Source organism: Loxodonta africana, chromosome 8, assembly GCF_030014295.1.
Source record: "Loxodonta africana isolate mLoxAfr1 chromosome 8, mLoxAfr1.hap2, whole genome shotgun sequence".
NCBI lineage: Eukaryota > Metazoa > Chordata > Mammalia > Proboscidea > Elephantidae > Loxodonta > Loxodonta africana.
The window spans coordinates 40,839,173-40,862,844 of NC_087349.1; the positions used below are offsets into that span (position 1 = coordinate 40,839,173).

The 23,672-nt window shown below is 34.9% G+C and overlaps 1 protein-coding gene across 3 annotated transcripts in view; it reads left to right on the forward strand.

The window, feature by feature from the left end:
- Positions 1 to 23,672, forward strand: part of PNPLA8 (patatin like phospholipase domain containing 8) — a 38,084-nt gene that overhangs the window by 4,823 nt on the left and 9,589 nt on the right. The window contains exons 2-9 of one of the 3 annotated variants that reach the window (XM_023544539.2): positions 1,446 to 1,494; positions 1,583 to 2,558; positions 2,678 to 2,827; positions 4,203 to 4,354; positions 8,865 to 8,959; positions 11,940 to 12,111; positions 17,141 to 17,198; positions 21,524 to 21,718. In XM_023544539.2, coding sequence (XP_023400307.2) covers positions 1,490 to 1,494; positions 1,583 to 2,558; positions 2,678 to 2,827; positions 4,203 to 4,354; positions 8,865 to 8,959; positions 11,940 to 12,111; positions 17,141 to 17,198; positions 21,524 to 21,718 — 1,803 coding nt within the window. In that variant the 5' untranslated portion in view covers positions 1,446 to 1,489. Of the gene's footprint in view, positions 1 to 1,445; positions 2,559 to 2,677; positions 2,828 to 4,202; positions 4,355 to 8,864; positions 8,960 to 11,939; positions 12,112 to 17,140; positions 17,199 to 21,523; positions 21,719 to 23,672 lie in introns of all 3 variants that reach the window. The other 2 variants (XM_010587352.3, XM_023544540.2) reach the window with 2 other exon arrangements.

Below are 23,672 nucleotides of genomic sequence, written 5' to 3' on the forward strand. Positions count from 1 at the left end.
TGTCAAATATTTCTGTATATTGGAAGTTGAGGGGCTTTTATGTCAACTCAGTTTATCATGTTGATCGTAAATCCTAAGGAGTTCAAAAGAGCGAGGAAGGCAGACAGCCTCAGCTTGGGTCTGGTCTCTTTTTCTCTATTCTCCTCTCTACAGTTGGGCATTTCAAAATAATATGTACACAATTTACAAAGAATGATTTTTAGTTCACACTAACATCTTTTGGACAATTGCAGTAGGTTCTTGGTTTCCGTCTTTTTCAGTCGCTTCGCATTCATCTGTCAGTGTGCTTTCTAATGTCATTCCTTAGCTTAAAATACTGTAACAGTTTGGTCTTTACTCTCCTTGGCAAAATTTATAAGACCTTTTATAATCTGACCCCAAACTCTCATCTCAGTATCATCTTCTACCTCCGCCTCATATAACCTCTCCAGGTCCTGCAGTGACACTAAATTACTTGAAATGTCATACTGTGTATGCTTTCTTACATGCTTTTTTTGTATTTGCTTGCTTTTATTTTTTCCCCTTTACCTCAGATTCCCTCCTTCCCTTTTCGTCTTTACTATGTGATGAATCCCTTTGTAACTGTCCCCAGTTTTTAACCTCCTTTTTCAGACTTCCTTTGATTCTGTTCTCACCTTGTGTCTTTCATTCACAGGGTATCATCTGTTAAAATGCTTTAAATTTTTGCTTTCTCTAATCATAAAAGCAATACCTGATCATTGTAAACAATTCAGAGAATAGTAAAAGTAAAAGCTCTTCTCCTCCTCCTCTTTTGTTCTGACTTCTCAGTACACAAGAATAAACCATTGGCTGTTTATCTTTTTAGAGTGAATTAGTATCTTTCTCATATGCATATAACACCACAGATTTAAACCTCTTTTATAGGGTTTTTGTGTTCTTTTATTATGTTGTTGTCGTTGGTTGCCTGGATTCATGATGACCCCCTGTGTGGGGAGTAGAAATGTGCTCCATAGGGTTCCTTTCTTTTCTTTTTTTAATCTCAGGCAATGCTGCAGAGAATTCTTATATAGATAGACTTTTGCACTGTCGTGCAAGTATTTCTGTAGGATAGATTCTTAATAGGGGAATTGCTGGTCAAAGGATATGTGTATTTAAAATTTTGATAGATAACATTTAAAATTTCGTTAGATACTGTCAGCAAGCCTGTGTGTCCCATTTCCTCAACTCATTTTCAACACTGGACATTATTTAATCATTTAAATTTTTGCCAATTGATGGAGAAAATATTTTCTGTTTTGATCAGCAGTTTTCTTTGATGTGAAGAAGCATGCTTTCATAATTTCACTGTTTATATTTCTTCTACTGACCTGTTTATGGTCTTTGTTCATTTTTCTGTTGGGTTCTCTCCTTTCTTGTTTGTAGATGCTCTTTTTAGATTTCAATTTTACTTTGAATTCTAATTTTTTTTTTCCTTCCCATTTCAGGTAAGACCATGAATTATGGCATTTCTTAAGTGAAACATTCAGGAATGAAGTGAGAAAAAGTCATAAATATAGAAAATAAGTGATTCTTAAGTTATGTCTATTAATTTGACGATAGATATATATATTTACCTCTTTAGTAATGTGCGAAGTCTTTGTGGGAAGCAGAGAAGCAAGCAACTGCATTTCTTGTGCTCACCGAAACATTACTGGAGGGTAAGCCACATCATTCTACAAAGAGGTTTTCATACAAGCAAAATCAGATGTAAATGGACCAAAAGTGAAGCACGTTCTTGCAGTAAGCACTGCTCCTGTGCAAGTAACCATGGTTTACATATTGGAATTTTGAAACTTAGCACTTCTGCTCCTAAGGGACTTACAAAAGTGAGCATTTGTATATCTCGTATTAAAAGTACCCTGCACTCTGTTTCAAAGGCTGTTTTTGGCAGTCAGAATGAAATGATTTCACGTTTAGCTCAGTTGAAGCCAAGTTTTGGAATCTTAAGGAAAGTATCAGAGAGCGGCTGGTTAAAACAGAAAAACATTAAACAAGCCATCAAAACACTGAAAAAACTTAGTGACTCATCAGCGTCAAAGAGTCACATCGTAGGTAAAGACGAAGATATAGGTAAACAAAGTCTTTTTCACTACACAAGTAGTGTAAACACAAAATTTGAAGAGTCATTCTGCTTTTTATCAAACCATATTAATTCATACTTCCTACGTAAGGAAAAAATGGCTCAGAAAAAAGAAGGTGAACATTTCCAGGAAAAATCGGAATTTGAAGATAAAACAGTTGAAGGAGACGAAAAATTCAGTTCTGGCATCTCGACCGATGACAAGCCACACTCAGAATCTGGTTTGGATACTGCATGTCCTAGTGAGACACCTGGAGTCCTTCCAGTTTCTACTAAACAAAGTATTGCTAGCTTTCTTTCTCGTCCAGCTGGAGGCGTACAAGCTTTGGTAGGTGGTTACATTGGTGTCCTTGTCCCCAAATTAAAGGCTGATACAAAAGATATGTCTGAAGAAAAAGAGTCTATGAAAGATGAGCTGGCTAACAGGAAAGACAAAGTTGCAGAAGAGAAAAAGCGTTTATCTCTTCAGAGAGAAAAGGCAAGTCATTATTCATTGTGGCTTTACGTTATATTAATTTTTGTCAAAGTTTAACCATTTAATGGTATTACCAGAGTAGTTTCATATGCTAATCATATATATTTAATATATATTTGTAGATTATTGCAAGAGTGAGTATTGATAACAGAACCCGGGCATTAGTTCAAGCATTAAGAAGAACAACTGATCCAAAGCTCTGCGTTAATAGGGTTGAAGAACTGACTTTTCACCTTCTAGAATATCCTGAAGGAAAAGGAGTGGCAGTCAAGGTAATTTCTCATTTATTTCATCTGGTTTTGTCTTAGAATAAAAATACTAATAAACTTCTTAAAATGGAGAAGGCAAGGCCTTTCATTATTCTATTTAAATTTTTGTGGTTTTTATCATGTGTGTGATATATGTTCAGTAATCACCCCACTATTCTGTAATATAAACTATGCTAATTATTCCTTTTTATTTTGTTATATAAATTATGTTCTTGGTACTAATATCTTTACTTTGAGATTAAACACGTTTAAATACAAGATAAATCTTAGCATACTGGTTGAATTGCCCAGGAGTTGCCAAATTTTTCTTCAATGCAATGTGGATATTTATCCAATGGAACCATACTTTTAAGACTGGCGATATAGTTCATAAGTAAAACCAGTGCCGTTTTTATTTCACAGTCTTTTCGTGTTTGCAAGTCTAAGAATTTTATTCACCTTATTGATAATGGAATTAGTAATCATACTAAGTAAAGCAGTCAGCCTTTCTTTGCCTCAGCTTTCTCAAATACAAAATAGTGAAGGTAACTTAGACCCATTTAAATAGATGGTTTTCAGAGAAATGCTATAAAATATGAACAATGTGATTGAGTGTGTATCTGTTTATATAGTATTTATAGCTGTACTATTAAAATTATTCTGCAATATTTAATGAACAATTTCAAAAGATAGTATAATGACTAGATATTATTAGAATTTCATTAGAAATCTGTTAGTGCTTATTTTTAGTTTCCCATTTAGAAAATTTTACCTTAGTCCACATTTATTCCATTCTTTGACAGTCATCTTGCTAAAAAATTATCTAAGTTTCTGGGTAATGTGTCCCTCCTTAATTTTATATTGTACAACACATGCATTATAATTAAACTAGTTGCCATCAAGTCGACTCCAGTTCATGGTGACCTCATGTATGTCAGAGTAGAACTGTGCTCCATGGAGTTTTCAGAGTTTTTGGAGGTAGGTCACCAGGCCTTTCTTTTTAGGCAGTTCTGGGTAGACTCAAACATCCTGTCTTTTGGTTAGCAGCTGAATGCATTAACCATTTGCACAATTTGCCTCTTAACTTTTGAATGTGGACAAAACATTGTGTAAAATCCAAAACGTTGACTTAACCTTTTGTTGTAACAATACTTTGTAAATTTGTGTTAAGCGAATTATACTTTCATTAATTGCTAAGCATTGCACCTTTTTTAAAAAGAATGCTTAGCTGGAGGCTAATTTTAATTGTCCTAGATATTCTATAATATATCAAAAACTAATCTTTTACAATAATTGAGAAAATAATAAACACTGGTACCTTGATTATACATGGTGATTAAAAATTATACATTTTCACTCTTGATTTTAAAAAAACAAAATAGCTTTTCTCTCAATATAGGAAAGACTTATTCCGTATTTATTAAGAATTCGACAAACTAAGAATGAAACCCTTCAGGCTGCAGTTAGAGAAATTTTGGCCTTAATGGGCTATGTGGATCCAGTGAAAGGGAGAGGGATCCGAATTCTCTCAATTGATGGTGGAGGAACAAGGTAAGGCCAGAAAAAATGATTTGTAAAGCTTATAGATTGAGTTAAGCTTTAAGAATTTTCTTTTTACCTGATTCTGTGATTATATCATCATTAAGTCATATTTTTTAAAATAAAACATGGAATTGTTTTACTTAATTTATTACTCTATCAATCTAAGAACTACTTTAACATATGCCTGGATTAACTTTTAATTTAATACAATATTTATATTTTAGTTTAGTCTTTTCAGACTTTATTTTTTGCTAGTTTAGGACTTTTTATCAACCATGATTCTCTTAAACGGTGTTTTATAATTTAGCTTTCTTTTGTTCTGTTTATCTTACCCAGATATATGATATTAACTTATCACTTAATAAAGTGATGGTCATTAGAAAAGTAGTCCCAGTCAGTAACTTCCTGGCTCCCTGGATCTTTACTTGCAGATGCCAGTTTTACTGCTGTGCAAGAAATAAATGCTTCTTAATTCAGAAGATAATTTTACTGTCAAGCTCCATTGCTGCTACTGGCAATTCATCCATGTTTCTTATTCTTTCTTGGTTTGTTTAGTTCCTGCCTACTTGTTGCTTCAGTTCTTTGGCTTGGCTTTGTGAAATGTTCCCCCCAAATTTTCTAGCGTGGGTTCCACTTCCCTACTGTGTCTACTTTTATCTGCTTAGATTCTTATTACATGCCTGCCTATTTTTAGCTTTAACTAAAGTCCCTGATTTCACTCTGGTGTCTCTGCCTTGCCAGTTTTCTGTATGTTCAAGTGCTATTCTTACCATTTTGTTAAATTCCAGTCTGTATGTCACCTCTCTTTTACACTTTGACAGCAATATGAAGGAATGAGCAACAGATGAGAGGAGAAGGCTATTTAATAATCTAGGCATACAACACTAACTTTCATTGTTAGTGGTGGTGGCAATGGGAAGCAAGAGGAAGGGAAATGTGCAAGAATATTTTAAAGAAAAAGGGGGACTGGAAATGGCAAAACTAGGTCAAGATCACTTTTAGGTGTAAACGCTGTGGGTGACAGAGACAGAATTACAGATACAGGGAAGGTTATTGGTGTTGAGAAAGACAGTTCTGTTTTGGACATGTTGAATATAAGGTTACACACACACATATAGAAGTGATCACTTGGCAAATGGAGATGGAATCAATTCAGGGAAAAAAACTTATGAGATTTTTGTGGGTATTTCTTAGGGAAGCGAAATAACCGGAGAAGGTGAACATCACTCATGTGAATGATAAGGTGTTAATGAATTGAAAAGAATAAGTCTAGCTCGTAGAATTGGTCACAAGTGATAAGAAGAAGGGAAAGTGGCAGTTAAATGAGCTTCACTCAGGAACAGAAGGAAGCCAGTCCTTCCCACCATTAAGTTCAGGGGAGTTGGGAGGAGTAGTGTCATTCGTTGATCGATTAACAAATATTGATTTTCTGCAGTGTTCTAAGCGTTGATTTAGGTCCTGGGGACAGTCAATATACAAAACAGATAAAATCCAAGTCTTTATGGTACTTGCATTATAGAGGAGGAGAGAGACAATAAATGGGAAAACCAATAAAATTATATGATTTGGTAATAATGGGTGCTATGAAGAAAAGTAAAACAAAGTAAGGGGCTAGAGAATAATGGTGCTATTTTTATCTTAGAAAGAGTGATCATGGCTTCTTTTTGAGGAAGTAGAATTTGAGTAGAGATCTGAAAGAAGCAAGAACATTAGAGGGCATTCAAATGTCTATTTAGAGTGAGGGAGGTATGGTGAAAAAGAGGTTTCCTACCAGTAAGTATTTGATCTTATAGGAGTTTTGTTAGTCATACAGGGAAACAATTGGAGTGAGAAGTTTTGGGAAAGTCTAGGGATGGGTTAAGATGAAAGTAGATTTAGGTCAGTGGTTCTCCACTGAGAGTGATTTTTCCCGCCAGAAGTCGTTTGGCAATATCTGAAGACGTTTCTTCGTTGTTCACCACTGGGAGGCTGCCACTGGCAACTAGCAAGAGGACTGTTGCTGCTCAACACCCTGCAATGCACAAGACAGTTGCCCATAACGAGGATTATCTGACCTAAAACGTCAGTAGTGCCACTGCCGCGAAACCTTGGTTGAGGGAAATATGAGAAAGTAGCCAGAAGGGAAGGTTTGTGTTGAAATCAGTGAAGTGTGAAGTTTGTGAAAAAAGGAACCCATATCTTTTATTTCTTTTGTATAAGAGGGCCTGAGGAGCCGTGGTGGCACAGTGGTTAAGCGCTCAGCTGTTAACCGTAAGGTCAGTGGTTTGAACCCGCCAGCTTATGAGTTAGAATCAATTCGAAAGCAATTTTTTTTTGTTGTTTTTGTGTGTAAGATCTAGTACAGTGTTTATACCTCAACAAAAAAGAGACAGAAGCCCTCACAACTGGACCAATAAGCAGCATCATGATAAACAGAGAAGATTGAAGTTGTCAAGGACTTCATTTTACTTGGATCCATGCCCACAGAAGCAGCAGTCAGGAAATCAAATGATGTATTGCATTGTGTTAAAAATCAAAAAAGTCATTTTGAGGGCTAAGGTGCGTCTGACCAAAGACATGGTGTTTTCAATCACCTCATATCCATGCAAAAGCTGGGCAATGAAAAAGAAAGAATGAAGAATTGACACATTTGAATTATGGTGTTGGTGAAGGATATTGACTGTACTATGGACTACCAGAAGAATGAACAAATCAGTCTTGGAAGAAGTGTAGCCAGAATGCTCCTTAGAAGCAAGGATAGTGAGACGTTGTCTTATATACTTTGGATATGTATGTTATCAGGAGGGACCAGACCCTGGAGAAGGACATCATACTTGGTAAAGTAGAGGGTCAGCAGAAAAGAGGAAGACCATCAATGAGATTAGATTGACACAGTGGCTATAATAGTGCGCCCAAAAGTAGCAATGATAGTGAGGATGGCACAGGACTAGGCAGTGTTTTGTTCTATTATACATAAGGCCACTAGGGAGTTGGAACTGACTTGGTAGCAGTTAACAGTAACAGTACAGTGTTAGGTTAGGCATATAATAGCAGTTCGGCAAGTATATGTTTTTAAAATTCATTCTAAAATTATTCATACATATAGCAATTTTCAGAAACTCTGGTGGTGTGGTGTTTAAGTGTTACAGCTGTTAACCAACAGGTTGGCAGTTCAAATCCACTAGGTGCTCCTTGGAAACTCTACGGGGCAGTTCTACTCTGTCCCATAGGGTCGCTATGAATCAGAATTGAATCGATGGCAATGGGTTTGGTTTGGTTTAGTGTAATAGTATAGCAATTTTAAATAGCTCTCCCCTTCCAAACCAAAAAACCAAACCCACTACCCTATAGGACAGAGTTTGCCCCACAGAGTTTGCAAGGAGCGCCTGGTGGATTCGAACTGCCGACCTCTTGGTTAGCAGCCATAGCACTTAACCACTATGCCGCCAGGGTTTCCATGATGATATAAATACTTAGAAAAAATTTGGGAGAAAAAAGAAAAATATACAGGAAAATTAAAAATAACTCAACTCTGAGACTATTTTTAATGTATTAATTTATTTTCAGTGTTTTCTGGGTGAATAGATATGTGCATGTTATATGTACTTTTTATAAAAGTAATGGAAGTCACATTGTCAGATATATTTTATCCAACATTATCTTTAATTCCACATATCTCACCTTGAATTCAAAATGTATTTTTTTTGTAAGCCATCTTGTTTTTTCTTCTCGTCAAGTCCACATTATTTGTCTCCATAAAAAGTATTAACATCTTTGGTTTTCTGCCTTAATCTTACAGTATTCCCTGTTAAGAGTGTCAAGGCACAGTTCAACACTCTGCATTTTATCTTAAGGTGCCTAACTACGATTGTGTACCAGGATTTATTATTCCCACACCTTGTATTGGGATTAGTTTTTGTATATTCTCCCAGTGTTAAATACTGCGCACTTGGTACACATACCCCAAGTTCCCCCATACCTCCTAGGCTGTTTCATTCTTGATACTTCTCCATGAAGCTCTTCACTGCTTTTGGCTAGGATTGAATAAAGTCAGCAGCATTAGTTAATATACTCTTAATGCAGAGCATCGTCCTAAGGTTGTTGAGAGTGTTCAAAAGTGAGTAAACAAAAGGAGCTTAAAAATATGACTAGGAAATTGGTGAAACATAAATGTATATAACTGTAGGTGACCAACTACATTGGTGAGAGAAGAAACCAAAATACGGCATCCCAGCAGTGGTGAGTTGAGCTTATAAGTATTTTTAAGAGTAGGGTTGTTTTAAAAAAAAAATTTACGTTGCGATGTTTTCTTAAAGAGATACTAGTCAGAATTCAAGAACGTGGAATAGCACAGGTTTTGTGACATTGTTTAGATACTGAATTTTCAAAAGTAATCTGGATAGACAAGTTTTTACTGCTGTTAATATATATTACTAGTTTTCATCTTAGCATTTAAACTAGAAAGTAATTTGTAGAATTGTTTTATTCAATAACTTAAATATCCTTGAAACAGAAATTTTGCCTTTGATCTCTTCTACAGAGGTGTGATTACTATTCAGACACTGCGGAAACTAGTTGAACTTACTCAGAAGCCAGTTCATCAGCTCTTTGATTACATTTGCGGTGTAAGCACAGGTAATAATATCACGGAGAAGTCGTGCAGCCCAGCAGCGCGTTAAGGAACAGAACCCTAGCGCTTATGCTTAAGAGCATGGTTATTTTCTGAAAGATGAGTATTTGTTCCATGTTTTGAAGATGAATAATTCTTTGGTTTACTTAATGAACTTTTAAAAATGTTTATTATGGATAAAATTAACATTCAGAAATGGATTTTATTATATATATGTATTTTTTACTGTACTTTAAATGAACGTTTACAGAGCAAGCTAGCTTCTCATTAAAGAATATACATATTGTTCTGTGACATTGGCTGCCAACCCCACGACGTGTCAACACTCTCCCCTTCTTGACCTTAGGTTCCCCATCACCAGCTTTCCTGTCCCACCCTGCCTTCTCCTCCTTGCCCCTGGGCTGGTGTGTCCATTTAGTCTCATGTTGTTTTATGCGCCTCTGTAATCTTTGGCTGAAGGGTGAACCCCAGGAGTGACTTTGTTACCGAGGTAAAAGGGTGTCCAGGGGCCATTACTCTCGGAGTTTCTCCAGTCTCTGTAGGGCCAGTAAGTCTGGGCTTTTTTTTTTTTTTTTGAGTTAGAATTTTGTTCTACATCACAAATAGATTTTCATATGCCGATCTAATACATTTTAACTAAGCAACAGTCCCAAGGACAAACTGTGAATTGTTGGTTTATGTTATATACACCTTAAAAGAGAATGATAAAATGGTAGAAAGTTACTCATGGTACTTGAACCAATAGAAAATTAAGGATGGGTAAGATTTTCCTTTTTTATGACAGGTATCCTTCTGTGAGGAAATTGCTTCCTATGTCATTTTTCATCTGGTTGTTTGAAGCCAGAATTTAAGCTGAGAAATGTTTTTAAAAAGTTACTTTTCAGTACTTTTATGCTTGTCAATATACATTTAAAATTGTAGAAGTTGGCAACTATCAGATGAATTTTTGTTTTCTGTGGGGTTTTTTTTTTTTTTTTCCTATTACCTTATGTCACGTCTCCACCTATTTTCCATCTATCCATCAGTACATCAAGTGTACATTAAGACCTTGAGGATATGCTCAGGATATGACCAGCTGTTGCTTAGCCTACAGGTAGCACTGGAGGACTGTTAAGATTCTAGATCCTTGCTGTATACTTTAGTGTTTGACTTGATAATTTCTTATTTCATGTTTGTTTACCCTTCATAGACTTTGATTTCTATTTACTTTTCTCATTCTTTTAAGTACTAAAAAGCAAATAGTTTGTCTGTTATGTGTCAACTATCCCCAAAAGAGCACGTTAATCAGTGCCCAGTTACCAAAACTAAATGATGGGAGCAGCTATGGGAATGATGTAAAAGCGTAAGGAACTCACTGATTCCCATGATATTTTTACCAAATAATGGTCTCTTAGTATGTTAGCAAATTTGGAAAATATTGGATTAAAAAGTTTCTTTACAGAGGGGTTTCTTAGATCCTTTGGTTGTTAAAAATAATGTGGCTCTCCAAGATAGGAAAATAATACGTATATTCCAAATTGATTTAACTATGAAAGCTTTTCTTAAGGAGACATTTAAATTTTGGAATGGTCCTAGCAATTCAGATATTTAAACCTACAAGCTAACTTCTTGCTTTGGCACCACTCTTGTTACGTGGATGCTTAACAAAGAGAATCTGACATCACAGAGGTTGGTCAGTAAAGGTAGAAGATCAGTTTGTGTAATGTGGACTTTCTGTGTTTATCGCAATCTCTCTTTTTCATTGTGTCTTCCAGAGTGTTAACTTTACATTGTAGTGCAATGCTTATGATTTTCCTAATGTAGACAGTTTGCATTTATAAATTTTATAAAGTTAATCTATTTAAGGATAATGTTCTTACCAGTTCAAATAAAATTAATTCAGTATCTTAATATTTGCTCATCTTTATAGTATCTCTGCTTAAAAACTTAATTTTTTGAAAGCTTTTTGTTGTGTTAACTAGAAATTTTCTGCAAATTGAAAAATAATTATTTCTATGATACACTTATATAAATTTATATATATATATAAATTTATATATATAAGTTTATATATATATCATAGAAATTTATGTGTATATCATGTCATAACACTGTATTTTTAAAAACACAGACTCTATGGGGCGTTTTCTATGGGGCAGTTCTACTCTGTCCTATAGGGTCGCTATAAGTTGGAATTGACTCGATGGCAGTGGGTGGGTAAGTTGCCTGATACTTTACTGGAATAAGACCAAGTATAATAAGACATGTAAAATGTTTAGAGTAAATTATGATAGCTGTTTCCTGTTGTTACTTGTATTTTATTACAATCTAGGTAAAGCAGCAGTGATATACAGGTCTTTGCCCTGTGCAGCCCTCTCCCCATCCCATGCAGCTTTCTTTTCGTCTTTTTCTCATTAGTTCAGGCTTAGGCCAGTTAGACGCACTAGGTGGCAGTGTATCCTAATAATTGCAGCTTGTACATGAAATAAAAAAAAAGAAAATTTGAAATAGACTGTTTAAAAGGACATCCCAGAGTATCTAATTTCTTTAATTACCTTGGTTCCCAGGACCACCCTGAAGGAGTGGTTAATGAATTGGTGAGTTGTCCAATATACTGTATTCTGTGACTAAAACTAAGTAATTACTTAGGGTTAGAAAAAACGTTATCTTTCTTATATATTATTTAATTTAATGTAAATAACACATTTTATACAATTTTAAATTATCACTGTAATTATTGGTTAGAAATTATTTAATCTTTATTGACGCCTGGTAAGCCCTTTCCATGTGTTATCACAATATGAAGGCGTTACGAATTATAGTAATTTTTATCCTCATTTTACAGATGAGAAAATTGAGGGCTCACAGAGGCTAAGTAACTTCCTCAAGGTGACACAGCTAAAAAGTATCAGAACTAGAATTTAATCCAGGCCTGTAACTCAGGAGATTTTATAATCCTAAATGCCATAAAGACAATGCTGATAAAAATAGGATTCTTTCTTTCAGGTGCTGTATTAGCTTTCATGTTGGGATTGTTTCATATGCCCCTGGATGAATGTGAGGAACTTTACCGAAAATTAGGATCAGATGTGTTTTCACAAAATGTCATTGTTGGGACAGTCAAAATGAGTTGGAGCCATGCATTTTATGACAGTGAAACATGGGAAAAGATTCTTAAGTAAGTTATAACTATTCTTTTTACAAATTTTCTCATTATACCGATAATACATGCATAATTTGAAAAGTATAAAGAAGAATATTAAATTATTAACCCCGTTAATTGAGGATACCAGGGCTCCTCTAATTGTGAATAACCACTGTTAATATTTTGGTGAATTGTATTCTGGTCATTGTTTTCTTGGGTTGCATACATTCAGGTGTGTGAGATGCGCATGTAAAAGTTCCAACTGCCCTTTTGAAAATATGAGACCAGATTTAATACAGTTGTTGTTGGATGCCGGCAGGTTGGTTCTGACTCATAGCGACTCTGTGTACAACAGAATGAAACATTGCCTGGTCCTGTGCCATCCTCGAGATTGTTGTTATGCTTGAGCCCATTGTTGCGGCCACTGTGTCAGTCCCTCTCATTGAGGGTCTTCCTCTTTTTCACGGACCCTCTGCTTTACCAAGCATAATGTCCTTCTCTAGGGACTGGTCTCTCCTGAAAAGCGTCTAAAGTATGTGAGACGAAGTCTCATCATCCTTGCGTCTGATGAGCATTCTGGCTGTACTTCTTCCAAGATAGATTTGTTCATTCTTTTGGCAGTCCACGGTATATTCAATATTCTTCATCAACACCATAATTCAAAGGCATTAGTAATTCTTTGGTTTTCTTATTCATTGTCCAGCTTTCACACGCATATGAGGCAATGAAAAACACCATGACTTGGGTCAGGCCTGCCTTAGTCTTTAAAGTAATATCTCTGCTTTTTAACACTTTAAAGAGGCCTTTTGCAGCAGATTTGCCCAATACAACGTGTCCTTTGATTTCTCGACTGCTGCTTCCGTGGGTGTTGATTGTGCATCCAAGGAAAATGAAATCCTCAACAACTTCAGCCTTTTTTCCATTTATCATGATGTTGCTTATTGGTCCAGTTGTGAGGTTTTTCTTTTCTTTTTGTTGAGGTTTAATCTGGACTATATTTTTATTCTGTTGTTTTTACTAGATACTAGTCTTTTTTTTCAAGCTATTAATGGATATTCTAAAACACCTAATAATTTTTAAACATTTCTTTCCAAAATACCACATAGTCATTATACTCATTTTCCATAATACAAGCCTAAAGTAGAAACTTAACATCGCCCACAATCCTATTAGAGCTGTATACCTTTCAATGTATTTCTTTTTAGTTTTTTTCTAGACTTATATACATGTTAAATAGGTGAAATTATGACTGCAGTTTTATAACATTTTATCCTTCGATGTTATATATTTTCCAACTTTATTAAAATTTTTTGGCACATTTCTAAAGACTGCACCATATTCCACCGGGTGATAGTACCAGATTTTCTTAACTATTTCCACTTAGGACATTTATGTTATCCCACAGTTTTTGTGATTACGAACAATGTTGAAATAGGAAACTTTACATTTAAATTTCTTTAAACAGTTCAGAATATATCAGTGGGTCAGTTCATAAGAAGCATGATTATTAGGTCAAATGTTGGTGTCTTTTTAAAATAATCACTATGTGGGAAATAGAGAATACATAATGAAAACAACAAAAATCACATGTTTACATTAAGCACAAAAGAACTATTCACATGATGATGTATTTCTTTCTAGAATTTGCTACAGGTAAATAAATGTTTGTGTATATTCATCCCCTTCCCAAAATTTGTATGATAATTTTTATTATGAATGATTTCCTATGTCGTATTTTGTTGAAACATTGTTGTACATAATGGTTGTACAGTATTCCATTTTATAGATGTACTATTTTTAATTTAAAAAATTGCCTGTTGGAAAAGTGAGCTACTTCAGATATTTTTGCAATTCAAAATAAAGTGTAGCTGAATGTCCTAAATCTCTATTTAATTCTCTGACTGTATCTTTAAGGTAAATTTCCAGAAGTAAAATTTTTGAGTCAGAGGTTATAAATATTTTAAGAGTCTTGATAAATATAGCCAAACTGTACTTAACAGTTGCCCCAACTTACCCACCAGCATCAGTTTATTTTTCCATTCCACAAAATGTTCATAGAATCAAACATTTTAATTTTCTAAACTTTGAGAGATTTTTAAACTGGTGTTTCTATTTGCACACTTAGAGCATTTTTAAATGTTTTTTGATTATTTTTGTTTCTCCCTTTGTGACTATCAAGGGCATCATCATTGCATATTTTTCTACTGCAGTATTCCTCACTGTGTTGTAAATATACTAACCATTTAACATATTGAAAAATATACTCTTTAATTATGTGAGTTTTTTTTTAATATAGAGAAGTTTAAAATCTTCATTTCGTCAGATCTTTTCCTTTAATGATTTTTAACTTTGTTTTCATGTTTAGAAAGTCTTTTCCACCCTGAAATCAGGTAATTATTTATCTATTATTTTCTGGTTCTAAGGTTTTGTTAAGTTTATATTTAATTCTTAAGTCATTTGGAATTTATTTTGATATATGTCGTTAGGGCATAAAGCTTTATTTTTTTTTTTCAAATATTTAATTCAAATGTCCCAGCATTGTTTACCAAATACTTTTTGCATTTTTCACTGATTTGAAGCACAATATTTATCACATTTTAAATTCTTAACTACATTAGAGTCTTTTTCCAAGTTTTTGTTTTTGTTTATTAATTTATTTTTGTACAAATTCTGTAAGTTTAATTATCAAATCTTTGCCTAATATGTTTTTATAATGATGTAGCCAGGTTTGTCTTACTTTTCATAATTCTGTTAAGCTGTCTTCATTCAATATTCAAAGTGAGTATTTGGCTACTCTTATTACATAAAAAAAAATCCCACTTATAGTCTGATCAAAATTACATAAGATGTATCATTTATTTTGTGAAATATTGACGTCTTTACAACTGTGAAATACCCTCATCCATTAACATTGTATGTTGCTCATTTTCTGATCCTCTTTTGTGCCTATTAGAAAAAAAATGATCAGTTCTCATGAAATCATAAAGTCATAATACTGTTTATGATGGTTGCTTAATGAAAGTTTGAAAATTTAAAACCGGTTTCTGCTATGAAGTTTTTTTTCTTTTGTTACTCATTAGATTACCGTCATATATTTGCATATTGCTATTTCAGTTTCGCTCTTTTAGAGGCTTCTATATTTTTAATCACAGCATTGATAAACTTATGAATGTAATTAGTCATTTTCACTTACCCTACTTTTCACTCAGCCTTTGCTGCTGAACAAACCACTCCAAAACTTTGTAGCTTAAACTGACAATGATTTATTATCGTGATTCTGTGGATCGATCGAGTATTTCTTCTGTGATTCCTTCCAGAGCTCACTCAGGAGGCTCTTCTGAGGTGGCAGCTCAGCTGGGATGGCTGGGACAGCTGGGTCTCTCTGTACGCAGTCACTCTTGGGCTTTGTCTTATCATGGTGTTCCCAAGAGGGCAAGCCCCAGTGCACCAGCACTTATTAAGCCTCAGTTTGTGGCACGTTTCCCCACGTCCCATTGACCACAGCTACTCACATGACCAAACCCTTGTTCTCTGTGGGAAGGGGCTATATGTACAAGGAAATGGGTACCAGGAAGCATTATTCATTGGGGCCGTTATTATAATCTGCCACACCTGCACTTTGGCCTTTTTTGTCATAGGAAATTTTTCCCCTCATTGTTTATAGACTGTGCTTGTGTGTGTGTGTGTGTTTTCCCCTTTGATAGTGATCTTGTATTATTTTACCAAAAAGAACCAAACCCATTCCCACTGAGTCGATTCCGACTCCTAGCGGCCCTATAGGACAGAATAGAACTGCACCATAGGGTTTCTAAGGAGCAGCTGGTGGGTTCGAATTGCCGACCTTTGGGTTAGCAGCCAAGTGTTTAACCACTGCACTACCAGGGCTCCGTGTTATTTTAGAGATGTTATTTTTAATTAGAGCATCAGTAGAATTCATGAATGCTGAGGATTTTTTTTTTAACCTTTGACATCTCCCTGAAATAAGCAATTACTGTTCCTAACTTTCTTTTTAAATTTATATTCATAAAGTAATTCAGTAAAGCATTTTAACTCTTTTGTTAAAATCAAGGTTTAAACAAAAAATGAATGAACTGTGCTTTAAGTGGGAAAGCAAAATGCTCCCAGGATCTCTGTCCCAATTTTACAGTAAGAGTCTTATGAAAAGATAACGTAAAAGACCTTTAGAAGAATGAAATTGCATTGATCTTCATGCAGAAGAAACCTATAGACCAGGTTTGGGAAAGACAGAGATCTTGTCCATTTTGGAAAACATTTTGCCTTGATCAATCAATTTGTAAATACTACCTTTATGTGAAATTCACTAACCTTCTAGTTGAGAAACCTAAACGTTATTTGAAAAATGTCATTAGAAAAGCGTTTTTTCTCACTGAGCAGGCTGGTAAAACCATAGCCTTTATGTTCAGTCCAGGGGGGGAAAACAATAATTTTTAAGTCTGGAAAAGTCTGTGTTGAAACACAATTTCCTTGTAATGGAATTGTGAAAATTACTGCCCAAGGACAATTTCTATAATATTCCAGTAATTCAAATGCCAACTCAGATGATTTAAAAAGCAGTTATGTAGTGACATTATTATCTGTTACAAGTTTAAATGTCCTGACCTGGTTATTAGGTTACTCTGTAACTAGTCCTCCCATATTTATGCAGCCTTAACTCTGTCTGCAGGCCTCTGAAAATGACGGATTTATTCTTCCTCTTTGCCTTTAACCCTGTGTGTGTCCTGGTTTTGCATGTGTAGCTTTCCCCTCCTTCTTCGTCCTTTTCAAGCTACATCTTCATGTGTCTTTCCCGGTTACTGCAGCCCGCGTTGCCTACTCCACCTCAACTATAGATAACTTTGAATCAGAGATTAAGAAATAGCTAAGAATTGTTTCATGTGCGTTAACTGGACTATAAGCCTTGTAGAGGAGGTTCTTACACTTTTTTTTCATCCCTTGTAGCACCTTGACAAAGCCTTGGGCAAACAGCAATTGCATAGTATATGTTCCCGGATTGTTAGGATGTAAAATCATTTTGATTTAATTTATTTCTTCTTTAATAAAGGGATAGAATGGGATCCTCACTGATGATTGAAACAGCAAGAAATCCCACATGTCCCAAGGTAAGTTTAGAGTCTTAAATGTAATGCCTAGTTAGAAATGAAGGAAGGGTGAAAGCACTTACTCTGACGGCCTTCTTATTAAGGGAAGAAATTCTTAGGAACCGCTTCTAATAGATTATATGAATTCCTTAGACTGGTATGGATCATTAGACTCTTTTTTATATCCTGTAAAAGTATAGGAACAGCTTAGGAACCTAAAAGACTAGGACTGAAGACAAAGAAGAATTCTTTTATCATAAGAGTTAATAAATTTAGTGATTTAAGGAAAATTGTGACATTTCCTCCTCTAGATTTTTAAAAGAGAAATTGTATGTGCCTCTTAGATACACATTATGTACAAATTGATTCCTGCTTATAAAAATTTTAATTATTCTGTGAATTACTTGGAAAAACCCTAGAAAGAATCCTGAGCTAGAATTGTGAATGTCCAAGTTCTATTCCTATGGCTCCCTCCTAACAGTATAACTTCAGTTGCATGTTTTCCTTAGTGCACCAAAGAGTTTGAGCCCAGAGGAGATCTGAGACTCCTCAGAAGGATGGAAAGATGAAGTAGCAAACAGATGTGTCTTCAGGCTCCCCAGCTCGTGCTAACCAGAGCAACCTAATTTTTTTTTTTTATCGTGCTTTAAGTGAAAGTTTACAATTCAAGTCAGTTTCTCATGCGAAAACTTATACACACATTGTTATGTGACCCTAGTTAGAGCAACTTAATTTTTAAGATTTTTTTAATAATAGAATTTTGTGACTATTTAAAAAAATGTGTACACTCACACACACATATGTAAGTAGAACAGCCCCTTGTATATTTCTTAATCCAGCCTTATGTATATACCAATAAATAGAAATTGTGTGTGTGTGTATACACATATATATGGAAACCCTGGTGGAATAGTGGTTAAGAGATAGGGCTGCTAACCAGTTTGAATCCACCAGGTGCTCCTTGGAAACCGTATGGGGCAGTTCTCTGTCCTATAGGGTCATTAAGAGTTGGAATTGACTCAATAGCAACAGGTTTGGTTTTTATATGCATATACATATAAAAACATATATTTTAAAGTACTGGAGTAGTTGGCCACCAAGAGCACTTTTAGATGTAGTTCTCTGGGGATGTTGCTGTCAGTCATTAACCATAAAAATCTTTAAGAAATTCTGACTACATAAATCTTTAATAGGTAGCTTAATATTAATATTCACTTTTATCTTAAAACTATTGTTCCAAGCCAACATACATACATTTATATTTTGGTTACATATTGTTTGGCTTAGTGTTGCATACTTAAATTTCAGGAGATACTACGTAACACAGAATTATGTAACATAGAATTAATATTTAAATTTAATGTTCCTACATAGCATGCACGTTTCAATCAATCAATTATGGCTCAGTTGTATGTGTATTTATGTTAAAATAATAAGATGACCTGTAACTTTTTTTTGAGACACATTTGGAATACTGAGATAAAAGTAAAGTAAAAATCTCACAGTGTTCATTCATTCAATAAATATTTATTGAGTTCTACTCTGTCCTATAGGGTCGCTATGAGTCGGAATCGACTCAATGGCACTGGGTTGGGTTTGGGCTCTCTTTTTTTGTTATTTTAGGCAGTAGGGCTTCCATGATGAATAGGCAAACAAGATCTCTGCTCTCAAGGAGCTACGTTTTGGTGGGAGGGAGTCAGGCAACAAGCAGACCAACAAATGATGAAAATGATTCCTTCGAATATTTTTTATTTGATGTTGGAGACATTTTTCAGTTGACTCTACCTTCCGACTTGATGTTTGAGGCCAATTTGACCTTTTTTTTTAATGTAACATTTTTTCTTGCTTACAAGTATGTAGGGTTTTTTCTTTGTCTTTAAAATTTTTTTTTTTTTTAAAGTCACTAGGATATGTCTCGGTCTGCCCCCTCTTTTATTAATTTTATTTGAAACCTAATGATCTGAGTAATGCTTAGTTCTGTTTTCGTTAATAATATTTGTTGTTTATAGGTTGTTGTATCTTTGCTCTCAGTACTTTCATATCTGTTTTCTTTATAGTTTTCCATGTATATCTCATTTTCCTCTTTATTTTGGAAGAATTTAAGGGTAAGATTTTCATTAGCACCTGTGATCCATTTTTCATTGTAACAGGTTTTCTGTTTACCATTTCCAGGGCAGATGTTATTTTGGCTTCTGCTTTCCTGGTTTCTTCTTAGTCTCTTAATTCTATTTTCTTCTCACCTTAGCCCATTCTTTCCATTTAAGTGCCTCTTGTTTAATAGTCTTGTCATCATGTGTTATTTTACTAAGCTCATGAAGCAGGAGTTTTCTAAGAATATTTGTTTGGTGTAATAAGAAGTTAGCATGACATTCTTCTCCTCCTGAAGCACCCTGGCAGGGTGTAGGGGAAGCTGGTAAAAATTATTAGGCTTGTGGCCTGGAAGGGAGCACAGAGCCTGCCTGTGCTGCTATTGTACAAACCCACCCTTGCTGGGAGCCCATGAAATATTTTTCACTGGGCTGAAACCTAAGAAGAGGTATCTAGGCCTAGCATCCAAAAACAGTTTGTGGATTGTTCTTAGCCCTTGTCGTCATACAGTTGGGTACTAGAGGAACACCCCCCCCCCATTTTACATTTGAACTGGAAAATGTAAACAGTCTTTAGCCTACTTTCAAATTTTTTTTGGCAATTATGTAGGGCTACTCAGCTGAACTAAACTTTAAAAAAAAACCATTGCCGTTGAGTCAATTCCGACACATATGGACCCTATAGATCAGAGTAGAACTGCCCCAGAGGGTTTCCAAGGAGTTACTGGTGGATTCAAACTGCAGACCTTTTGGTTAGCAACCATAGCTCTTAACCACTGCAGCAGAATTTATTCCTGTCTTCCTCACTGGTCCTTTGATTAAGGAATAGAATTTATGTCCCTAGTAATCCCACACAGCTTGTGTTTATTTTCTTATGACAAGGTATCAGCATGAAAAACCAAACAAAGGCAGCTTCCTCTGATGCTCTTACATGCCTGCATGTTCATGTTTTTGTTCATTCAGTTCTCTGAAAGCATATGCTTAAAGGGACATGAAAGAAGGCTACCCTAAGGAAGTGAGATTGAGATCTTAATGTGAAGGCTAATGAGTTCCTAGCAAAGGGAACATTCTGTCCAGGAGGAATCATGGATAATCCTAGGAACTGAAGGAAGGCCACCAAGACTAGAACCTAAGGATCCAAGGGCAGCATGTGAGATGAAACTGAAGAGGTAGGCAGATCAGACTATGCAGGGCCTTGTCGGCCATGATGATGAGACGCAAGCAGCTCTTTTGGAGAGAATGCTAGGAGGCATAATACACCCCTTGCTTGTTCCTCTGTATCTCCAGGATGTCTTGTTTGTTTATTTTTAATAAATGAGGGAGTGGCCAACTATGAATAACAGGAGAGTGGGTGTGGGGATCTTTTGCCACCTCAAAATGTAATTTACGGTAAGTGTAACAGCCCTCTGCATATTTCTTAATCCAGTCTTATCTATACACCAATTGATAGAAAGATACTCTGGGTTTTAGTGTATGGCCAGCTCTTAGCCATAATGGCCTGAAGACACTTGGATCACTCACAGGAATTTGATATATGGCCTTTGGTTTATAAAACAGCAAAGCAGACAGGCCCCTGGCAGGACTTGGCATAGCACACCAACAGCTTTGACCGCATCACACACCTTTCAGCCTTTTGAGTTTATATTGTGAATTGTTGGCATATATAGCACATTTTACATAAACTCAGCTGATATCAATAGAATCTGAGATCAAGGATGGATCAGCAGTATAATTTCTTAAATAAAATTATCCAGCTACTAAGTTTTAAAAACTACAGTCAGAAAGCCCTGAGACTTTGTATAGTATTAGTGTTTCAGTTTTTGAGTCATGGTGCTTTCAAAGAACACAAAGACTAATTTGTAAATGATATTATGCAAATAGTACATAAGTTGCTTTTATTCATTCATTGCTATACTGATGTATTAATTATTACATAAAAACCTGGGAATTTATGCCCTCTTGAATGTCTATTTAAACAGTTTATTAAATCATATAGTCAAAAATATCTTTTTTATTATTATTCTCTTATAGTACATTTCTCAGTATTGTCTCAGTCTTTGTATCTATTTTCTCATAAAGAAACACCCGTTGAAAAAGGCCAGGTTTCCTTTGCTCAACATTGTATTGGTGTTATACATCTGTATGGTTGGGTGGGGTTGTAGATTGTTCATTCTCACTGTTAAATAGTATTTAAGTTTTATAGATCCCATATATTGCTGCTTTTAATAAATGGGCCCTATTCACTTTTTAATTCACTAGGTAGCTGCTGTAAGTACTATAGTAAACAAAGGGGTAATGCCAAAAGCTTTTGTGTTCAGAAACTATGGTCATTTTCCTGGAATCAACTCTCACTACTTGGGAGGCTGTCAGTATAAACTGTGGCAGGCCATTAGAGCTTCATCTGCTGCTCCAGGCTACTTCGCAGAGTATGCGCTGGGAAATGATCTTCATCATGTAAGTTCTCCGTATGGCTTTTTATCTTTCTAAATTTTACGTGAATAAAGAGTCAAAAGTTATTAAATGTCACTGAACTTCAAAGGGATCAATCAAGGTGACCTGAGACTGACTTCTTCATGTCTTCATATGGCAAATGATACGCAGTACAAGATATTTTCGTTTGTTTTTCTTAATAAGCCTTCTGGACTGAGAATATATTTTAGGAAATTTTTATTTTTTATTTTCTTGTATTTTATATTTTGTGATTCGTAGCCAATTAGGATAATTTTATTTGTAGAAAAATGTGGTAGTATGTGCGATTGGCTTTCCAAATGTGATAAAATTTTTAAATGAAACGTAGTCCCTGACAACACAGAACCCAGCCTTTTCACCACTTTTGATGGGCATATTTTGAAGAAAAGGTATAATCAGATAGTAATAATAATAAAAAAAACACTCATTAAGTTAGCTGTGTACCAGATGCTTACTTAGTTCTTTACATGCATTATCTCATATAATCACTATTTATTGAGGTGGAGCCCCAGTGGCACAGTGATTAAGAGATATGGTTGCTATCCAAAAGGTCAGCAATTTGAATCCATCAGCTGCTGCTTGGAAACCCTATAGGGTGGTTCTACTCTTTCCTATATGGTCCCTATGAGTTGGAATCAACTCAACAGCAATGGGTTTGGTTTTCTGTTTTTGTTTTATTTATTGAGGCAGATAGGGTTATTTCCATTTTAACAATGAGAAATTGGAGTCTTAGGAAAGGTTAAGTAACTAGACTAGGGTCATAGCTATTACCTGACAGGATGCTACCTGTAACTACAGTGCTTTGTAATTTATGGGTAAATGATCTATAAAGTTGAATGTTATTTCTGATAATCTTTTTTTTTGCTAGTATGTAGACTCATTTGCTTATCTTAAATTTTTTGTCTCTTAGATTTTTCCCACTATTTATGGAAATTTTAACTGGTAACTTACACTAGATGATAAAATAAAGTCAGTAAGGCTTTTGAGGTGATACTTGCAAAATGTATATTTTTATATGAGTATTTATATGCTCTCCCACTTAAAACCAATCTCATTTGATGGAGTTGGTAACCTTAACTTCCTCTCTAGTTACTGAAGTATGTGTGATCTCTTTATTTCTTTGATATTCAGATACATGTTGAAAAAATAATAATGTTGACATGGATTTTCGGGTGTCATTCAGAAGCTCATACCTAGATCTTCTATATAAACTACATACCAACTATGTGAACTTTAAAACTTTCTAAATGAGTAACTAAAACATTTTAATCAATTTTTCTCTTTTTTTAGAGTTTCTTATATTTTTAAATGTTATGATGAGCTAGGACATGTAATACATCTAGTAAATACTGTAGTAATATACTTTTAGAAAGATAAAAAGAAAATGAAATTTTCTTTTTATCTTTCTAAAAGTATATTACTACAGTATTATAATGTCATAGTTTTTGTAGTTAAGAGATTAAAATAGGATTCCTTTTGTCTTTGGAGTCAATTCTAACCATTTCTTCGCTCAGTCAATGTTGAATTATGTAATACAGCACTTTCCCTTCTTTCTTTCACCCCAGCAGGGCAGAGAGTGCTGGCTGTAGAGCCTTTTCCTGACATTGAGTTCAGGACTTACTGGGCAAAAAAAAAATTTTATCTTAATATGTGTCTTGCTGTTTTTAACAACTGTTCTCCCCTACGATGGAGGATTTTCGCCGTGACATAGAGACATGGATTCAAAATATAATAGCTAAGATTTGTAACTTTAATACAGTTGTCATGCTACCAAATTGCACTTTGGCCAAATATTAACTGAAAGTCAAAAATAATGAGTAACTATATTTCAGGACCCTGTGTTCCCAAACCTTAGAAGAAGTTACTTCATTTGCTCTTTAGATATTTCTTATTTAAGAGAAAGTAGTTTTAAAGTTTAATTCAGTCCTGTAGGATATAC